At 41.8% G+C, this 21,666-nt stretch overlaps 1 protein-coding gene across 5 annotated transcripts in view; it reads left to right on the top strand.

Moving 5' to 3' along the window:
* The first annotated feature begins 2,328 nt into the window (after positions 1-2,328).
* The window catches only part of LOC111160869 (Sin3A associated protein 130), an 83,026-nt gene continuing 63,688 nt past the window's right edge, over positions 2,329-21,666 (top strand). For 3 of the 5 annotated variants that reach the window (XM_022524256.1, XM_022524257.1, XM_022524255.1), the window contains exons 1-7: positions 2,329-2,418; positions 4,071-4,188; positions 13,602-13,837; positions 14,554-14,712; positions 16,090-16,201; positions 17,250-17,374; positions 19,014-19,138. In XM_022524256.1, coding sequence (XP_022379964.1) covers positions 4,077-4,188; positions 13,602-13,837; positions 14,554-14,712; positions 16,090-16,201; positions 17,250-17,374; positions 19,014-19,138 — 869 coding nt within the window. In that variant the 5' untranslated portion in view covers positions 2,329-2,418; positions 4,071-4,076. Of the gene's footprint in view, positions 2,419-3,176; positions 3,265-4,070; positions 4,189-13,601; positions 13,838-14,553; positions 14,713-16,089; positions 16,202-17,249; positions 17,375-19,013; positions 19,139-21,666 lie in introns of those variants that run through there. The other 2 variants (XM_022524258.1, XM_022524254.1) reach the window with 1 other exon arrangement.

Genomic DNA, 21,666 nt, shown 5'->3' with positions numbered 1-21,666 from the left:
TTCTGGGTGTTGTGTAAGACTTATGTGTTTGTGACTATACTCAGCAAACATTTATTGAATCCTTCCTGTTGACTGGAAATATAAAGATTAGTAATTTCTCTCTCTGCCTACCCCAGGAGGAATACAGAGTAGACACACTAGTGCTATATTAGAAGTACTGAAGATGTTCCAGGAAGTATCCAGTGAGGGGAGAGGGGAGGAGAGGAATTCAAGGAAGGCTTGTAGAAGATAAATAATTTTCTTTCCAGGTAGGTATTGTAGAATTGGCAGAACTCTACCAGGTGATCGCTCAAGATTGGGGCCTCATAGAAGGCACGTCAGCCTTTCCAGCCTTTCCAGCAAACCCCTGGAAGTCAAACTGTGTGGAGGATTGGTGGAAACTACTGTTGAGAGAGTACCCTATGTTTGAGTAGGTGGGACCAAATTATTAAGACCTCAAATACTGGATTTAAAGATTTATTCTGAAGTTATTGGGACATCATGGATGGGAAGAATGGACTCAGATTAATGTTTTAGAAAAAGAACTCTGTGGAGGACAGACTGGGAATAGGAAGAGATTCAGGTGGGGGCACTCGATTACAGCACTACTATAATCCAGGCAAGAAATAGTGAAAGCTTGAGCCAAGGCAATGGAAGCCATTGGAAAGGGGGTACAGAGGTACATATAGTGACATTGGGAGATGGAAAAGTGAAAAATAACAATAAAACCAAAGGCCTCTGGAGAGGGTGGTGATGTTATTCATCAAACCCAGAAATCAGAAGGAGTTCATAGATTAGGCAAATCAGGAAAGGTGTTCAATCTGTTACCTTTCAGGGTATTGTAAGACATATTTGTGGAACTGCAGGTGTACAACTCAGAGAGAACTTATTATGTAGACAAGATTCTTGAGTCATTATCAAGAATGATATTTGAAACTGTGAGAGTGCATTAAACCAGTTAGGAAGATAGTATAGCATTATAAGTTGGTAGGAGTGTCAGAGAATGCTGTCTTTGTGAGGAAAAAAAAAAAGGGTGTGATGGAGCTTGATATAGATAGGAGTAGAACCAGGAGAGAGCAAAGTCATAGAGAAGGGAAGAGCGTTTTAAGGAGGAATTACTCTTAGTAAGCTAGACATGAGGAGGGCTAAACAAAGATCACTGGGTGAAGTAAGTCACTGGCAACTTTTGGGAACAGTGTGAGAAGGGTGGCAGGAGCAGAATCCAACAAGAGTTATAGACTGCCTAAGGAGAGAAGAGGCTACAGTGTATCACATCAATTACTTTTAGAAGAAATTTGAGAAGGGAAGAAAGTGAAAAAGGAAAGTAGCTTGAGGAAGGAGATGGGTACTTAAGACTCAGCTTTGTTGCTTCCTAGCAAGCAGTTATCTTACACAGTTGTGCAGGACAGGAAGGAGGGATTTGAATCACCACCATCCCTTTATTTCTAACTAGTTATAAAACTCCAGGCCTAAATTACCATTTGGGAAAGGAGAAGGGGGACGTAATCTCTACTAACAGATCCAAATTTTGCTTCACCAATTTTGGCTAGGATTTCCACAGGTGTACAAACTCTAGTCCTCCACCCCAAACAAAACAACAACAAAGCAGCACCATCGCGTCCTCTTCCTTGTACTCTGGAAAAACTGAGCAAGTGCACAGTGCCCGAGTCCTATGCCAGCAGCCCCTCTCTGAAGCAGCCTGCTTTAACCAGAGGGAGCAGGGCTCTGAAGCTGCCCAGCCCTGTGCGCTCTCGAGGAGGCGCGCTCGGCTCAAACCCGACAGAGTTGCTCCCGTTCAGCGCACCTGAGTCTCCAACTATGCTTAGGCTTTGCCGGCCGTCGCCTTCGGTGGTGACATCAAGTCCCACAACGCGGCGCGGGGAAGTGAGCACAGTCAAAAAAAACCCTCGGCCCTTCCTGCGGCCTCCCTGTCCCACTATAGTCGGCCTCCATTACCCTTTTCCCTTTCCACAGCTCCCTTGGTAAAATGAAACCTAGTGCCATCAGCTGAGGCAAAAGGGTGGGATCCACTGCCTCTCTACTAGGCAAAGAGAAAAGCCAGGATCCACTCTAGGCAGCAAAGGGGTGTGTTGCACCGGCCGGGTCGCCTGGAGGTCCCGCCCCAGGCCCGCCCTCCTGACACCGGAGACTACATTTCCCAGAGGACTCCGCGGCCCCAAGGGGGAGGCCCGTCCGCTCTCCCGCTCATACTGAGCGGTGACTGGCTTCCCTAGAGGAGGGCGGGGCCTGCACCAGCCAATAGGTGAGAAGCTCGTTACGGCGGCGGAAGCAGCGGCGCTGGGCTGAGGGGTGGGGGGCAGAGAGCTAGCGCCCCGGCGGCGGCGGCGGGTCCGGAGCTCGAGGACGTCGGTCCCACAGGCAGAGAGAACACGGGAGCGAGCTCGAGGCGGCGCGGTGGCCACTCGGCGCAGCACCCAGGTAATGGCGGGACGGGCGCCGCGGAGGAAAAGGGAGGAGAGGGGAGGAGACGAGGGGGCGGGGCGGCCGAGCCGGGCTGCAGCGTCCGTCCTGCCGTGCGTCCCTGGGGAAGGGCAGCGGTGCCTCGTCTCCTGTGGCTCAGACCTAGGCTCTTTCACGAGCTGGACACGGCGGTTGGGCCGGCGGCAGGGACTGGGTGTCCTGCGGCAAGGAAGGGAGAGGTTTCAGGAGGGGTGGGCTGTTTCGGGCTTGGGGGCGTGGCGGGCGTGGGCCCTGGCGGGGAAGTGGAGCGGCCGGGGGAGCGCCGGTGGGCGGGCGGCCCAGGGAGTTTGGCTCTTGGAGCAGTTTAAAGTGACTCTCCACATCCGGGCCCTGCGCCCGCCGCTTTCAGACCCCGACCGAGGCGGGGCCTCCTGCCTCCCCGCCCCCCTCGCCGGGAGCGCTTGTCTTCCTCTGCCATTGGCTTAGCCTCGAGGGGTTTGGGCTGCCGCGACGAGGCTCGTGCCTGATTGGCTGGGAGTCGGCGGGAGGGTGGGGCGGGATCAGAGCGCGCAGGCCTCCGCGGATTGGTCCGGGGTCTCGAGTGACGCGCCCGGCGTGGGGCCAATGGGCGGGCGGGGGAGGTAGGGGCAGGTTCGGGGGGGAGAAGATTGGAGCAGAGCCGGGGCGGGTGGCGCGGGTGAGCGGGGCCGGCGGGGCTGGACAGCGGCGGGCCCGAGGCGCGCTCCGGTAGGAGCCCTGTCCACGACCCAGGAGCCCAGCGCTGCCGTCTAGATGGGCCCTCCGCGGCACCCCCAGCCCGGCGAGATGGAAGCGGGAGGTGCGAGCGGCGGGCGGCGGCTGCAGGTAAAGAGGCACACTGCTTGTCCTGGGGTTCCCCAGAACGCCGTCCTCTTTCCTACCCGCCAAGACAAGTCTCAGCCGAAGTGTCTCTGGAAACCTGTGTTCAGCGATCTCAGCAATGGGCTTCGGGGTGGGGGTGGGGTTGCGTGCGAACTGGGAATACCGGTAGAGCTTGGCTCCTGAGGGAAAAGTGGGGGGTCGATTTTAGAGAAAGTGGTGAAGGTCTGTGGTCCCTCTGGCTCAGTAGAGGGTCTGTGAGAGAAGGGGGAGGAAATCGGTAAATGGAGGCCTGTGCAGAAAATCATTTCAGAGTTCCTTTTGAATTAGGTCTTGAGGAAAGCTTTCTGATTTTTTAGAACTGGGCATCTCTCCTCGGGTTCCTCTTATGACATACTGATGACAGTTGTGTTCACCTTGGTGTGAACTTCAGTCTTTCAAAGGCATATGTCATTTTCCATAAAACTTAATACAGATACATATGTGATTTGTTAATACCTATCATATGGCTTTTGTACAGGATTCAGTGTTGATTTTTTTCGAGTGGTATTCTTTAAGTATTTATGGAGTGTCATAGTATACCCCAACACCACACAAACGATTTTACTATTATTTTAATCCATATCCTTTAAAAACTTAAAAGAATTTAGACCATTTGTGTACCGTATGTTGATCACAGTTAATTGTTCTAGGTGGATGAAGCTGCATTTGCTTTTTTAAGGAAAAGTATAGGTATTGGAGATGCTTTAATTTCTCATTATTGATTCTAGTGTGAGAATTTAGTAGTAACCATATGACTGTATGCACTACAGGTGGAAATGAGTTCTCAGCAGTTTCCTCGGTTAGGAACCCCTTCCACTGGGCTAAGCCAGGCTCCTTCACAGATTGCGAACAGTGGTTCTACAGGATTGATAAACCCAGCTGCCACAGGTGAGATATGTGACATTCCTCTATATTGCTTCTTGCTTTAAGACATTGCCAGTTTTTCATAAGTGACTCTTAATCTCACAAAACAAACTGAGGGTTGCTGTGGGTGGTGGGGAAGAGAGGGGTGAGGTTATGGACATTGGGGAGGGTATGTGCTATGGTGAGTGCTGTGAAGTGTGTAAATCTGGCGATTCACAGACCTGTACCCCTGGGGATAAAAATACATTATATGTTTATTAAAATTTTTTTAAAAATTTAAATTTAAAATTTAAAAATTAGCAAATTCCTTGTGGGATTTTAGTAAATTCTAGGTTATTGAATTTGAAGAAAGGGTATATTACAATTCTAATTTAAACAAGGTTTTTTGAGGGTGCCTAAGTGGCTCAGTTGGTTAAGCATCTGACTTGATTTCAGCTCAAGTCATGATTTTAGGTTCTGAGATGGAGTCCCACGTCAGGCTCCATGGTGCATGGAGCCTGCGTAAGAGTCTCTCTCTCCCTTTCCTTCTATTCTTCCCTCCCTTTATGAATAAACAAGTTTTTTAAAAATTCCTTTTTTAATACTTTCACTTATACTGGAGTATACATGAAACTTATAGCAAAGCATGCCTATGAGAACTATATTTTAAATACATTAATGTGTTCTCCTTGTTCTGCTTTATGGCCCAGAGGTATAATAGTGCCATGAGGAAGACCAAAGGTGTGTAAGGCATAATTCTTGCCTTTTAGGAGCCTATGAGCTAGGAAAGAAGGTTTAAAAAAAAAAGCACAGTCTATTCTTGAAAAATATGGGTTTGAACTGAACAGGTCCGTTACTTGTGAATTTTTTCTGATAAATGTGGTACAGTACTGTATATGTACTTTTGTGTTCCTTATGTATTTCAGTGTAAGAATATAATATGTAATATGTGTAACATACAAAATACATATTAACTGTTACAAGCAAGGTTTCCAGTCAACAGTAGGTTATTAGTAGTTAAGCCTTTAGGGAAGTCAAAAGTTACATGCAGATTTTTGGCTGCAGATGTGGTCATCACCGCTAACCCTGCATTGTTCAAGCGTCAACTGAATATGTACACATATACGCACTTAGTTTTTAATGGTATGCCCTTTGAGTGCTGTAGATCAATGGTCCCTGTTATCAGGGATGATTTTGCAGTCCAGGGAATATTTGGCAATGTCCGGATACATTTTTGGTTGCCACAAGTAAGGGGGTGCTGTTGGCATCTGATATTTAAAGGCCGTGGATGCTGCTAAATATCCAAAATGGGCAGGACAGCCCTCCACAACAAAGTATCCAGTCTAGTCAATAGTGCTAAAGTTGAGGTACTCCTTCAAGTAGTCTTTTTGTGTTTATTCAGGTGAAAAGATGACATTGCAAAGTAAAGTATTCCTTTTTCTATTCCTTTTTCTTCACCACCTGTTTTCTAATTTTCTTAAAATGGTAAATGGTACCACTATCTGCTCATTGCTCAAACCAGGAACACAGGCATTATCTTTAATTGCTCTGTCTCTCTGGCTCTTATATGTGAGTTATGGAACTTTGATGTTTCAATCTCTTTATCCCTTTGCTTCCCTCCTACCAACTTAGTTTTTGTTACAAATTTATCTTAGTTCTCTTTAGACTTGAAGGAATTTTAAGCTACTTCTTATCTCATCCTTAATAGTAACTACTCATTTTCTGAAAGAATGACAAAAAGTTCCCAATATTCTTGACCTTGAGGAACACAGGAACATTCTGTTCCTTTTGCCACAATCTTCCTTCTTTCTTTTCACACTTACTTATCTGGTTAATTCCTGTCCTTCCTTGAGGTTTCATCTCAGATGTCACTTTTTCTAGGAGATCTTTGCCAGCTAGTTTGCCAACTAGACCACAGGAGTCAGGGGTAGGACCTTGTAGAATGAAGGCTGGAACCATACCCTGGAACCTGGAACCTTGTGTACATTTGTATGTGCTATACTTGCTACATTATAGGGCATAAGTAGTGGTCAACAAGTCTTTATAGAGCTACTTCAAGTTCTTTGCTCCTTAACAAATATTTTTGACAAATTGTCTTTGATTATAAATTCATAGAATAATTTAAAGAAGTATAGCTGAAAAAGAATGTTTTTGAACATCTATTTACAAAGAATTATAGTGCTTATTAAAAACAGTGTTGGGACACCTGGGTGGCTCAGTTGCTTAAGCATCTGCCTTCACTTCAGGTTGTGATCCCAGTGACCTGGGATCACGACCTGAATTGGGCTTCCTGCTCCATTGGGAGCCTGCTTCTCCCTCTTCCTCTGCCTGCCACTCCCCCTGCTTGTGCTCGTTCCCTCCATTCTGTCAAATAAATAAATAAAATCTTTTTTTAAAAAAGTCAAAACAAAAAAAGGTGTCAATTAGCAATAATTGCCCTCAGACTTTGTTGAGAAGGAAATCATCGACTTAAACCAAAATTGTCTATAATTTTACTTTTGAATATTGTGCGTATTTTTTCCTTCAGTGACTCTTAGAAAAAATATGAAAGTTTGGGGCGCCTGGGTGGCTCAGTGGGTTAAGCCTCTGCCTTTGGCTCACGTCATGATCTCAGGGTCCTGGGATCGAGCCCCGCATTGGGCTCTCTGCTCAGCAGGGATCCTGCTTCCTCCTCTCTCTCTGCCTGCCTCTCTGCCTACTTGTGATCTCTGTCAAATAAATAAATAAAATCTTAAAAAAAAAAAAAAGAATACAAAAGTTTTTCCATAAGGAGTTTAATATTTCTCTATATTTTCTATTGCTTTTATTAGAAGAACTAATTTGGGATCCTAAGCATATCAGGATTTCAGATACATGTTCAAAGGTCAGAAGTATGGATTACAAGTTTCCTTAACTATTCTTTCAAGGTTCTTTTGGTTCTAAATGATTCTAAAAGGAGCTTAAAAGGGGATAGTCAGTACATTATATCATAATGAAATTGTCAAAAATCAAAATCTTCCTGAACAAATAGGTTTGGGGGAAAGTTATGAAATTGTCCGTTTCCCTTAAAATCTAGTCAGGAGAAAATCTGGACAACAGGGAAGGTTCACAGTATGATCATATATAAAGATCATATGTTTAAAAAGCTGTTGGAGCCAATAAGTAAAATTAGTAAAGGCTGCAGGATAAAAGTTCAATGTATAAAAACCAATTTTAGTACTAGCAATGAACAGTGAAGTTTTTTAAATGTCATTTACAATAGCATCAAAAAAAATAACACTTAACACTTGTGTTAAAAATAACACAGAACACTTAAGGATATATTAACAAAATGTGTGTAAGACTTGGGGTAGAAAACAAACATGACTGAGAACAATTAAAAACCTAGACAAATGAAGTGATCATTCATGCCCATCTATTGAAATAACACTCAATATTTTTAAGATAATAGTTCTATCCAAAGGGATCTGTAGATTAGAAAAAATTCTAATCAAAATCCTGTTATGGCCTTTTGTAAAAATTGTCAGCCTGAATCTATATTTATGTGGAAACCAAAGGACCTACAATAGCCAAAGCAATTTTGACCCCTTAAAAAAAAAAATTTGGTGGACTCTACTACGTTACTTGAAGACTTGCTATAAAGCTATACTAATCAAGACAGTGTGATATTGGCATAAAGATAGAAATATAGATCACTGAAAGTGGAGGATCCAGAAATAGACCCACGCATAATGGTCAAATGATTGTTGACAAATGTGCATAGATAATTCAATAGGGAAATGATAGTCTTTTCAACAAAATAGTGCTTGAACGCCAGAATATCCATATGGAAAAAATGAACCTTTACTTCTTTGACCTTTACTTCTGCCATACGCAAAAATTAACTCACAATGTATCATTATGGATCTAAATGTAAAACTTAAAATTTCTAAAAGAAAACATGGAAACTGCTTATGACCTTGGGATGAGCAAAAATTGTTTAGGTTGCAAAAACCACTAATCACAGAAGCAACTGGTGTATTTTACTTTATCAAAATTAAAAATGTCTACTGTTCAAAACACTATTAACAAAGAGGCAAGCCACAAATTGAGAAGATGGTTGCAATAAATAAATCTGCAAAGGATTTATATCCTGAGAATATATTTAAAAAACCCTTGTAACCCCATAGCTTTTGCTATATGAGATAGCCTTATTTTTTTATTAAAGATTTTATTTATTTATTAGAGAAAGAGCATTAGTACAAGTTGGAGGAGGCAGAGGGAGAAGACGACTCCCTGCTGAGCAGGGAGCCAGATGTGGGGCTTGATCCCAGAACCCTGGGATCATTGACCCCAGCTGAAGGCAGACACTTAACTGACTGAGCCACCCAGGTGCCCCAGCCTGACTTCTTTTTAAATGGACAAAATATTTGAATAGACACATCACCAAAGATGATATCTGAATGTCTAGTAAGCACATAAAAAGATACTCAGTAGTATTAATCCTCAGGGCAATGCAAATTAAAACTACAGCAAATAGTACACATCCACTAGAATGACTAAAATTAAAAGACCAACAATACCAAGTTTGATGTTTGTGGAGCAAGATGAAGTCATACATGGTGGGAATGTAAAATAATCTAGCCACTTTGGAAAACAGTTTGGCAGTATCTTATAAAGTTAAATACAAACTTACCATACAACCCAGCAGTCCCATTCCTAGATATTTACCCAAGGTAAATGAAAATGTATCCAAAGACCCATACTCCAGTGTTCATAGGAGCAGTATTCATAGTAGCCAAAAACTGGAAACAACCCAGAATTTATTAGCTGGTGACTAGATAAAGTTTGGTTTATATATGTACAGTGGAATATTACTCAACATTGAAAGTGAACAAACATCTGGTATGTAGAACAAAATAAAATGAACCTCAAAAACATATGCACTTAACCCTTGAACAACCTGGGTTTTAGGGTCACTGACCCTCTGCAGTCAGGAATTTGAGTATAACTTTGCCTCTGCAAAAACTTAGCTACTAATAGCCTACTGTTGAATGGAAGCCTTATTGATAAACAATACATATTTATATTTTGTATGTATTATATACTGTATTTTTATAATAAAGTAAGCTAGAGAAAAGAAAACTTATTAAGAAAAGCATAAGAAAGAAAGAATCATTTACAGCACTGTACTGTATTTATAAAAAAAAAAAAAAATCCACATGGGGTGCCTGGGTTGCTCAGTCGGTTAAGCATCTGCCTTCAGCTCAGGTCATGATCTTGGGGTCCTGGGAATGAGCCCCACATCAGGCTCCCTGCTTAGCAAGAAATCTGCTTCTCCCTCTTCTGTCCCCTGCCCATGCTCATGCTCTCTCTCCCAAATAAATAAATAAAATCTTAAAAAAAAAAAAAAATCCGCATATAAGTGAAGCCAGGCAATTCAAACCATGTTGTTCAAGGGTCAACTGTACAAGAGAAGGAAGAAGACACAGAGGACTACATACTGTATTGGGGGGGATGGGTGGCTTAGTTTGTTGAATGTCCAGCTGTTGGTTTCGGCTTAGGTCATGGTCTCAGGGTCTTGGGATTAAGCCCCATGTTGGGATCAGTGGGGAGTTTGCTTGGGATTCTCTCCCACTGCCTTCTCTCCCTACCCGCCCAACACACTGACACATGTGCTCTCTCTCAAATAAATAAATCTTTTAAAAATAAGAACCACATATTGTATGATTCTGTTTGCAAGAAATTCCAGAAAACACAAAGCTATAGTGTTAGGAAAAAACACAAAGCTATAGTGTTAACAGATTAGTGGTTTCTAAGGGATGGGAGGGTGGGAGGAAGGGAATTGCCTGCAAAGGGGCATGAATGAACCAGTGAGAATAATGGAAAATATTTTGTATGGTGATTGATTGTGGTTTATAGTACTGTATACTTTGTTTTTTAGAGGGCGGGGCAGAGGGAGAGACTGTCAGACAAGCTCCACACCGAGGAGGAGACAAAGGGCTCTAGCTCTAGCTCACAACCCTTAGATCATGACCTGAGCCGAAATCAAGAGCCAAATGCTTAACTGAGCCATCTAGGATCCCTGTAGTACTGTCTACTTTTGTAAAATTTTATCTAATTCTATATAAAGAATTAGTGGGTGGTTGTTTTTTTGTTTTTTTTTTTTTTTACTGTATCTCAATAAAGCTGATTGACTAAAAAATGACAAAAGATAGACACATGCTTCACAGAGGAAGATGTATATGAATGCCCTGTGGTCACATAAAAGATTTTCAACATCACTAGTCATGGAAATTCTAATTAAAATCACAACACAGGGGCGCCTGGGTGGCTCAGTGGGTTAGGCCTCTGCCTTCAGCTCGGGTTGTGATCCCAGGGTCCTGGGATCGAGCCCCGCATCGGGCTCTCTGCTCGGCGGGGAGCCTGCTTCCCCCTCTCTCTCTGCCTGCTGCTCTGCCTACTTGTGATCTCTGTCTGTCAAATAAATAAATAAAATCTTTAAAAAAAATAAGTAAATAAAATAAAATCACAACACACCCACTGTACACCCAGTACAGTATCTGTGTATCAAGAATTGGGATGATGAGGGGCTGCCAGAACTCTTAATACACTGGGTAACAGAAACATAACGTGGATACAACCACTTTAGAAGGTATTCCAGCGGTCTATTAAAGTTAAACATTTACTTAACATTTAATCCAGCCATTCTGCTCCTAGGTTGTTGGTTAAGAATGTAAAAAAAACTGTTGAACTCTCTACTTTTAGAGTAGATATTTTATTGTATGTAAACTATACATCAGTAAAGTGGTTTTATTTGTTTTGATTTCAAGTTTTTAAAAAAACTAGTTAGTGATGTAGCGGGTAATACTCATTTCAGGTGTACAGTCTAGTGATTCATTACTTAAATGTAATAGCTAGTGCTCATTATAAGTGCCCATCTTAATAGCCATCACCCATAAAGTGGTTTTAAGAATCAGAATTTTAAAAAAATCTGAATGACCAGGGAGAAATGATGTATATGTAAAATATACATCAGTCTTTTCACCCAGTACATGTATTTTTCAAAAATTTTTTTCCTGAGGAAATCACTGAACAAGGACTCAAAGTACATATGGACTTTTATCCGAGTTATTGAAAATAGCAAAAAATTTGGAAATATGGGGCGCCTGGGTGGTTCAATGGGTTGAAGCCTCTGCCTTCATGATCTCAGGGTCCTGGGATGGAGCCCCACGTTGGGCTCTCAGCTCAGCAGGGAGTCTGCTTCCCCCACCCCCCGCCTGCCTCTCTGCCTACTTGTGATCTCTATCAAATAAATAAATAAATCTTTAAAAAAAAAAAATTGGAAATAACCTGAAAGCCCACCGATGATATAATGGTTTAAAAAGCTGTAGTTGGGGTGCCTGGTTGGCTTAGTTGGTTAAGCGTCTCTTTCTTGATCTCAACTCAGCTCTTGATCTCTGTGTTGTGAGTTCAAGCCTTGTGCTGGGCTCCATGCTGGGCTTGGGGCCTACTGAAAGAAAGAAAAAAAGAAAGAAAGCAAGCAAGCAAGCTAGCTAGCTAGCTATAGTGTATCTATGCAATGGAATTTCATTTAGCATTTTCTTAAATGATGTAGTATAGATTCACTATTACTCAGCAATTTCACTTCTGGGTATATATCCAATAGAAATGGTAAATAGTTCACCAGAAAACATGTGTGGGAGTATTACTAGCACTAACATTCATAATAGCAAAAAACTGAAAACTATCTCAATGCCTATTAACAGTAAAATGGATAATTTCTAGTTGATTCCCAGAGTGATCTACTATACTGACAGTGAAAGATCTGCAGCAACATGCAGTGACATTCATGAATCTTATACTTGTAAGTGAAAAAAGCAAGATACAACAGGATGCATTTGCTATGAGTCTATTTATATAAAGTTCAAAAATAGATAACAGTAATCTGTGGTGCTAGAGGTTGGGATACCTTGGAAGGTATAGTGAGGAATCCAGCTGAACATAGGGCTTCTAGGGAATGTTTTGCATCTTGAGCTGGGTGCTGGTTACTCAGGTATATTTGGTTTGTGTAAGTTCGTTGAGCTATACAATTTACATTTGTGCACTTTATGAAGGTTATAGTTTGTTGAAAAGTTACACAAATAAAAGCCCACCCAAAATTAAAGATGAGAGATGGCTCAAGGTTTTACCAACATATTAACTCTTAGTGCTTTTGGGAAATAGACTTTGGGAGCATCTTTATTTTCTTGATAGGTTTACAGATACTTGAAATTTTTTACATAAGTATAATCTCTGTTTTCAGAAAAATGTTAATATTATTTTGAGAAAATGATAGACAAGTATGAGATAATTTTCACAAACTCTCTTTTATTAGATTAGGTCCTTGATTTTTTTAAGTTAGTTTTTAAGTAGGTTACATGTTTTCATGGTCCAAAATTCCCAAAGAAAGTATAGTGAAAAGTATTTCTCCTATAGTTTATATAGCAGGTTTCCTGTTGATAGACATGTAGGTTTTAAAACTTCCTTTACTGGAATAAAAATGGTGAAACAAATAATCTGGTACACAAGTGATTTTACACGATGCCATGTATCTATAGGATACATTCCTATAAGTGAAATTGTTGAGTTTCAAAGGCTTTGTACATAGTAATAATGATGAAGAGTTCCATGTTTGCTTTGTAGGAAATTTGTTTTGAAAAGCTGTATACTCTTGGACTTAAGAATTGTATTTAGGGGCACCTAGGTGACTCAGTTGGTTAACTGTCTGACTTTGGCTTGGGGTCCTGGGGTCGAGCTCCCCATATCAGACTCTACACTCTGGGGAATCTCCTCCTCCTTTTCCTGAAGCCCCTCCCCGAGTTGTGCACATGGCTGCATGCACTCTCTCTCTCTCACACACAACTAAATAAATAAAATCTTTAAAAAAAAGAATTCTATTTAAATTATCATTTTAATGTTAATGTTTTTATAAATTTCTAAATATCTTAAATGAAAGCATCGTATCTAGTTTTGCTCTTCTGAGTTCATTTTTTTTTTTAAGATTATTTATTTATTTGAGAGAGAGACAGCACGAGCAGGGAGGAGCAGAGCAGGAGGGAGAAGCAGGCTTCCCTCTGAGCAGGGACCACAACATGGGCCTTGATCTCAGGACCCCAAGATCATGACCTGAGCTGAAGACAGACCCTTAACCGACTAAGCCACCCAGGCGCCTCTTAAGTTCCTTTTAGATAGTTATCAGGCCCTTTGTTCTTAGGAGTGGAAAAGCCAAAATATCCAGAGTAAGGCCCGTGTTCCATAGGTATGGCTCTTGTGTTTGATATCTGTTGGGGGAACCTAATGCCCAAATTCGCCTTAAGAAAATCTCCCAAGGAAATGGTCACTTTATCAACACTGAAACTTAGTTGCAAGTACCACTGTTGTATGTGCTTGCCATTCATTAATATTAATTCATATTGGAAGCATATGACATGCTTTCTCTCCCTTAATGTCCTTACTAGTCAACGATGAATCTAGTCGAGAGGCTGAAGTCACTGCCAGGGAGCACATGGGTTCCAGCAGCTCCCTACAGTCCCGCGAAGAGAAGCAAGAGCCTGTTGTGGTAAGGCCCTATCCACAGGTGCAGATGTTGTCTACACACCATGCTGTTGCATCGGGCACACCCGTCACAGTGACAGCCCCACCAGCACATCTGACGCCAGCAGTGCCACTCTCCTTTTCGGAGGGACTTATGAAGGTAATGGAGAGGTTTAAAATTTCACATTAAACCACAGCTAAAGACTGGCTAATCTTCCTGACAATTTTCACAAAGTCTTAGGCTGTACCCAGGATTTTAGTGTTTTCTTTTTGACCCATCAGTTCAGCTCTTCTGTGTCACTTAGAGCTGCGCTGTTCTGCAGTGCCTACTCTTGTGCCGCTGGGCAGTTGGCATCATAGGATCTTTTCTAGTAACCATTTTGACATTGATTTTATTCAAGTTACAGGCATGCTAACTCAGATTTTATCTTGGAGTGGCACTCTTCTCCAAGGTTTTGTTTTAAAGCTTGCTAATTCAGGGGTATCTGAGAATATTGCCTTGTATTTTACCTCGTGGCTATGTTTCAGTTGCTAGGAGTTTTGTTTACTTCCTCCCAAACTTGGGATGCAGCATTGTATAGAAGAAAGAGTGTGGGCTGTGAGCCATGCAGATCTGGGCCTTGGTCCCAGTTCCAGTTTTTACTGTCTGCATGGCTTTGAGCAGGTGACATAGCCTTGCTTTGTATGTTTCCTCATCTGTGAAATGGAAATGCTGGTACTTCAGTGGAAAAGCTGTGATGCTAAGAGATAAAATATATAAGGCTTTTGGATCCTTCGTGGCACTCTCCATGTTTGATTTGTGTACTTTAACTATAGAATGAAATGTATCACTTGTAAAAAGCTATTGATATGTTTCGTGTGGTTTTCTGTTTGCAGCCGCCCCCGAAGCCCACCATGCCTAGCCGTCCCATTGCTCCTGCTCCACCTTCTACCCTGTCACTTCCCCCCAAGGTTCCAGGGCAGGTTACCGTTACCATGGAGAGTAGCATCCCTCAAGCTTCAGCCATTCCTGTGGCAACAATCAGTGGACAACAGGTTTTTTTCCTCTTAATTTGCTGATTTTCAAACTGAGATGCCAAACTGTTGATCATTATTTATTGAATGCCAGCAGTACATTAGGCACTGTACTAAATAAAAAATTAAATGGTCACTGATATCTGCAAGGGGAAGATAGTAGGTCTGAGAGAAGTAAAACCAACACACACAGTGCTGTTTGTCAGTAGGCCAGTATGTATCAAGCATCTGCTGTGTATGAGGCACCATCCTCAGTGTGAGATACAAATCTAGATAAGACAGTCTGTATTCTTTTTTTTTTTTTTTTTTTAAGATTTTTATTTATTTGACAGCGAGAGATCACAAGTAGGCAGAGAGGCAGACAGAGAGAGAGAGGGTAGGAAGCAGGCTCCCTGCAGAGCAGAGAGCCCGACATGGGGCTCAATCCCAGGACCCTGGGATCATGACCTGAGCCGAAGGCAGAGGCTTTAACCCACTGAGCCACCCAGGTGCCCCAAGACAGTCTGTATTCTTGAAGTGCTCAGAGTTCATTTGTGGGGATTGAGAATTGCTTCATGGCAGTCATACATTTCTAGGACTTTCTCTGAGGAGAATGAATGTGTATCTCTTGGGCACCTGCAGGTTCCCTCAAGCAGGTCACCAGTCATGAACACTTATTTCATGGTGTTTTAAATTTTTTCCTGAAATTCTATGCCTACTCCATAACATGTATGTAATTCATTTAAATATTTTGGGTTGCTAAGTGAAAAGACCTGAATATAAAACTTTTCCCTTCAAGTTTCAATAAAAAATTGGTATTCCAAGAAGACATGCTATGTTTTCTTCCTTCTGTTGTACTGCTGAGTACTCCCAGAAGTACTGGAACCACCAGCTGGGAAACACTGGCATCAGGGCTGGGAGCATGTGAGGAAGGGACTTCTAAGTGGAGAGCTAAAGAACGCATAAGAGAGTACCTGCTCAGTGCTAATTGACATTTACTTAGAAGTCCTGTGTAGCATAAAGGGTGGATGAATGCAGTGGCATGTAAGGAAAATAGAATAGGAAGAAATAAGCTTTTGGCCAAGGCAAAGAAAACAAGTGTAAAAAACTAATATTGAAGATGAGATTGTCCCAAAGTGGACAGTCAAATGTCTATTAGTCTCTATTAGAGACCTAGCACCTAGCTAGGCTTGAGGCATTGAAGGGTCCTCAGAGTCACCACATGCCTGCTGGCACAGGTCATCATGAAGTATGTTGTATTTAAAAAAAAGCTAAATGTCCTTTTCCTTGGGATACTCACTGTCTAAAAGGAATACCCTGACCCACATTTGGAGGCAACTGACCTCCTAGAAGCAATGGCTAGGCATCAGTGACTAAAACTAAGCGCATAAAAATAACATTACATCCTGTTTCTTGCAGGGACATCCCAGTAACCTGCATCACATCATGACCACAAATGTACAGATGTCTATTATCCGCAGCAATGCTCCTGGACCCCCTCTTCACATCGGAGCTTCTCATTTACCGCGAGGTAGAAACTGCACATTTTGTTCAAATTCTCCAAGTGCTGTGGCAAATAGATATTTGTTAAGAGATTTCTGCTACCGTCCAAAAAGTATATTTAGAATCATCTTACTAAAGTTACAGGATAAAAGAAACAGAGCAGTACACATTTAGAGCATGATCTAGTATATGTGAGTTACAGTTGCATTTCAACAAGCGTGTGTATGCTTGTGTGTGTAAACTTAAAGCAATTCAGATTTTTAGTATGATCTAAATATTGTCCCTTGTAGTGAGGAACTCAAAGCTGTAGATAGTCCAAAATGGTCATTGTTGTTAGTAAGTCAGTAATACAAATACTGACTATTTTTAAAGTTCAGTGATAATGGTTATTCAAGTAATATAGCCATAATATAAATTTATTCATACAATTAAGTTCTAATAGGTTGACAGGTATTAAATTTAATGATTTTCTCTACTTGATCAGAAACTGTAGCCTTCTATTGACGAGTGTAAAATCGTTGCTGCCCAAATCAGGCTCACAAGTACAAAACCAGGTTTACTTGGTCATAACATAATTTAGTGGTTCTCAGAGTGAATTTCGTAGACTGCAAGGGGGTCTTTGTTAGGTCAAAACAACTTTCATGAAAATACTAAGATTTCATTTGCCTGTTGTGCCCTGTTGACGTTTGCACTGATGATACAAAGGCTGTGGTGGTTCAAGTGAACCCTCCTTGGTGGTGACACTGCTGGAGCCTTGGCCTAAATGAAGGTGATGGCATGATGCTGTGCTGTTCAGTGTGTGCTTCTCTTCTGCACACTTGTATTTAAAAAAAAAGACAGCCAGTTTCATTTAAGAATGTCCTTGAAAAAGCAACACAGGTTATTATTATTATAAAATCACAACCTTGAGAGCACATTTTCCAAATTTTCTGTGGGAGGAAAGGGAAATATACACACAGCACCTCTGCTAAATTACTGGCATACTGAGGTTTAGAAATTATTTTCTAGGGCATATAATGGGAACTATGTAAATTGTGAGCCCATAAGCCATACTAATGAAAACAATTTTTTTCTAGGTGCAGCTGCTGCTGCTGTGATGTCCAGTTCTAAAGTAACCACGGTCCTGAGGCCGACTTCCCAGTTGCCAAATGCTGCTACGGCTCAGCCAGCAGTACAGCACATCATTCACCAACCAATCCAGGCACGTCAGGTTGTAGGTAGTCAGCTAGCAAGTATTAGGTGCCTACTCTGAGTTCTTGACTCTGCTAGAGCCTGGGAGAGTCCTTTGACTTCAAGTGACTTTTGATCTAGTTGCCAAGAGGTCAGGAAGGTTGAGTTATATACACTGCAATGTGATCAGCCATCCTGGGATTTGGAGGAGCCGTGGTAAGGGAAGCTTTCACTGGGATGGGTGTGGTAACAGGGATTCAGAGAAGTGGAGAGGCAGTGAAAGGAACAATACTGTGAATGGTGGTGAGGAGGACGGTGGTGGTTACATAGTGTTTAGTAGAGACAAGCCAGAACTGAAGGGTTTTCATTCACATTGGGATTTATGAGCCCTTACATATTCAGTGCATGTTATTATGCACTTGTGTATGCTTTTCAAGGAAGACAGTGCCTTTCCACTTTTTTTCAAGGAAATCTATGGGCTCGGTACTACTGAGGTATAGTGTATGATGAAGTGACATTATGATGTCTCTAAATTCAGAGCTCTAAGATACAGAGTATAAATCTGATTTTGTACACAACAGAGAGCCACTAAGTTTCTCAAACACAATAACGTACAGTCAAAGAACTATCCTTGAAAGACTAATGGAGCTGAATCACTGACAGATGAAAATTCAGATACTTTCGGGGGCCAGACTGGTAATGTATGTGGAACCAGCAGGTTTAAGACAGTAAGGGTGCTGAGTAGGACACGGGGTAATACATGTCCAGCCTAGAGTTCTCAGTTTAAAAGAAATAAGGGATCTTGCTGGCTAATAAAACACATTTGGAGACTCATTAGCCCCCTGGAATGTAAATGGTATACAGAAAGAATTTATTCTTTACCAGGAAAAGGAGTTCACTAAAGATAGTGTGACGATCCTACTATGAGACAAGCTGTAACAATTGGCACAACAGGTAGAAGGTCTGGAAGTGAGAGGCAGATCCAGAATGGGCAGCATTTGTGAATTTAACTGTATCAGGGTCAAGAAAGGGTCTACCCAGGAGAGCTCAGATGATTGAAAGAATCGATGGTGGATAAGCAGGTGAAGCCCAAGATGGAGCTTGTTTGGTGAAGATTTTACACCCAGATGTAGTATAGGGGAAGGTACGGGAAGTACATCCATGTGAAAACAGCCAGAGAGCATCTAGGGCACCCTGAATCTTCTGCAGGCAAGCGCTGTTTTCATGTGTTTGCTAGCTTAGAGGGCTGAGAGCCAGTGGTTCCATCTGATGGCTGAGATCCCCCTATGGAAAGCACTTGGTTTTGTGGTAGTGTAAAATGTCTACACCAGAACCAACAACAAATCTATGGGCACTCTAGATCTGAAGGGTAGGATCCCAACTCATACTAATAGGACAAAATGTTGCATCCAGTCCTACTTGGAAGGGAGAAATTTATATAGTCCATCCAGCCAAGATAGGATATTTTTTGGTAATTCTGTCTCTTAGATGTTAAAATTACCTGTCTGAAAAGAGAATTCTTTAGTCATAGTGTGAGAATTTGCTTTCGTTTGGACACAAATGTGCTTGTTTGAAGGCCCAAGTTTCAAATTATACTTTCACTGTTTGGCTTACTGTATTTTATTTTGCTCCTTGTTTTAAATGAATTATTTTTTCTCTTCTCTTGGTAGTCTCGTCCACCTGTGACCACCTCTAATACCATCCCTCCTGCTGTGGTAGCAACTGTCTCAGCCACCAGAGCTCAGTCTCCAGTCATTACTACAACTGCAGCACATGCTACTGATTCAGCACTTAGGTATATTTGGGGGTTTGGAGATCAGGCTCTCCTCCTTTCCCTTTTTCCTTTCCTTTCTGTCCTTTCATTTAACTCAATAAATACTTAGTGCTGGAGATAAAGCAGTGGACAACCAGAAATTCCTGTCCTTATAGAGTTTCTGTTTTTAGGGGCTAGAGACATACAAATAAAAAAGGTTTTTTTAGATGGTCAAAAGTGCTTTGAGGAAAAATTAGGGTAAGATTTGGAGTGACAAGGTAAGCAGTACAGGCTATTTCCTATAAGGTGGTCTGGGAAGACTATTGTTAAGAATGGATTAGAGCAGAGGTGCCTGGGTGGCTCAGTGGGTTAAGCCTCTGCCTTCGGCTCAGGTCATGATCTCAGGGTCCTGGGATTGAGCCCTGCATCTGGCTCTCTGCTCAGCAGGGAGCCTGCTTCCCCCTTTCTCTCTGCCTGCCTCTCTGTCTACTTATAATCTGTCTGTCAAATAAATAAATAAAGTCTAAAAAAAAAAAAAAAGAATGGATTAGAGCAGAAAATTGAAAGATTTAATGAAGTGAGTCTTGTGGCTGTGTGGGTAAGAGCATTCTGCACAGTGGGAACGATAAGTGTAAAGGCCCTGAGACAGGAGTTTGTTTGCCATAGATAAGGAGAAGCAAGAGGCTATGGTAGGAGAGTGGCAAGAGATTATTTTAGGAGGTAACAGGATCTCTACATGAGGGCCTTAGGAAGCCCTCTACAGGTTTAGACTTTGCTGGGGTACAGTGGGAAGCCTTAATGGAGTTTTGAGCAGAGCAGTGTTATGATCTTAAGCCTGGCTACTGTGGAGAGGCAAAGTTGGAAGTGGAGATATGGTTTAGGAAGGCATGCAGAAATTGAGAAGAGGTCATTGCTGGAGGTGGAAAGACATGGTTAGATTCAGAATAGAGTTTTGAAGTTGGTTGAGGATTTCAGAGGAATTACATAGAGGCAGTGAGAGAACAAGAAGAGTCAGGATTCTGGCCCTGCTAGTTGGCCTATGAAGCTAGAAAGGTGGAGTTGCTATAACTTGAGATGAGGAACAATGGGAAGAGTAGGCTTGGGGGAGGAATTCCAGATTATTTTTGGACATTGGAAGGTTGTGCTGACTTGTGAGCACCCAAGTGGAGATGTTGAGATTGGTTAATAGATGAGTTTGGAGTCCAGGGAAGAGTTGTGAAGGAGATTATTTAGGAAAACTGTATAAATGGGGAAGAGGTTTGCGAGAGAAAAAAATGTCTCCCAGATGAGAGGGCTGGAGGAGGAAGCAGTGTTCTCAGGGGAGAACCCAGATTCATTAGGGCAGGGTGGTAAAGGATATATTCAGAGAAGAGATTGAGGATGTAGGGGCTTTTACTAAATGGACTGTTCAGAGCCTGCACTGGAAGGATTGGGTATCTGAAAAGGGAGAGATCTGTAGAGCCATACAGGAATAAAGTGAAGGAATAATCTGTGATGCTTCCTAGAAATGACACAGTTGGGTGAAGATATGATGGTGTTTGTCCTTCTGTCCCAAGCCATATTGTGGTAAGGCTGTGAAAGTTGGGGGTAGGTAATGGGATGTGAGTCTTGCCAGGAGGTCTTTCTTGATCGATTCGTTTGGTTATGTTGTGCCTTGGGCAATATAAACAAGTGATTCACTGAACAGAAGAAGAGGGGTAGTAGGCATGGAGACTAAAGCTGTCATACATATGGAGACCATCCATAACTGTCAGTTGCCCACTGGAGGCAGGGCAGAGTGATGAGGAAGAGAGAGTCTAGACGCCTCCCTGGTTTCTTCGTTGTTTGACCAAGTAAATAAAAAGGAAACGAGAAAGAAAGTGAGTTTTAGAAAGAATGTTGCCTTTTGGGATACTGAGTTTATCCGTGGAACAATCAAGTGGCAGTTGTCAGCAGATGATTGAAGAGATGTCGGTACCAGAGATAATGAGTTTGGAAGTCATCAGCCTGTGGGCTGCAGTTAAACCTTTGAAGTATTTGAGGCTCTCCAAGGGGAATAAATAGTTAAGAGGGCCTAGAACAGAATCTGAAAAAAGTAACTTTTAAATGCAGAAGTGTACCTAGGACTTATATTTAACCATTAGCTCTATCATTCACTAGCTGTGTGACATTAGGCAAGTTTCTCAACTTCCCTGATCCTTAGTCTCCTCTTCAGTAAAATGAGGACACTTCCTGGTGATTGAAAATATTGCCTGAGGTACAGAGACACAACTGCCCAACATAAAACAGACTATGTGTTGTTCATTTTAATTTTATATTACCTGTATATATTTAGGTGATACAAAGAAATTAAAAAGTTATGAATGTGTGTACAGTGAAAAGAGTCAGGTTTTTTTTTATACCATGTTATCAAAGTACCTCTTTTCTAGCGCATTGAGTTTTTAATAAAAAGAAATGTTGAATTTTGTCAAGATGATTTTCAGCATTGTGGCAGTCACTGTTCTGGGCACTAGAAATACACTAGTGAATTAAACAAACAGAAACCCTAATGACCAGATGATTTTTCTATGTAAATCTATAACGGTGATGAA

The sequence above is a fragment of the Enhydra lutris genome, unplaced genomic scaffold (assembly GCF_002288905.1).
Source record: "Enhydra lutris kenyoni isolate GAN:26980312 unplaced genomic scaffold, ASM228890v2 scaffoldscaffold78, whole genome shotgun sequence".
NCBI classification, from domain to species: Eukaryota; Metazoa; Chordata; class Mammalia; order Carnivora; family Mustelidae; genus Enhydra; species Enhydra lutris.
Note: the sequence above shows the minus strand (reverse complement) of the source record. Positions and strands in the feature narration are given on the sequence as shown.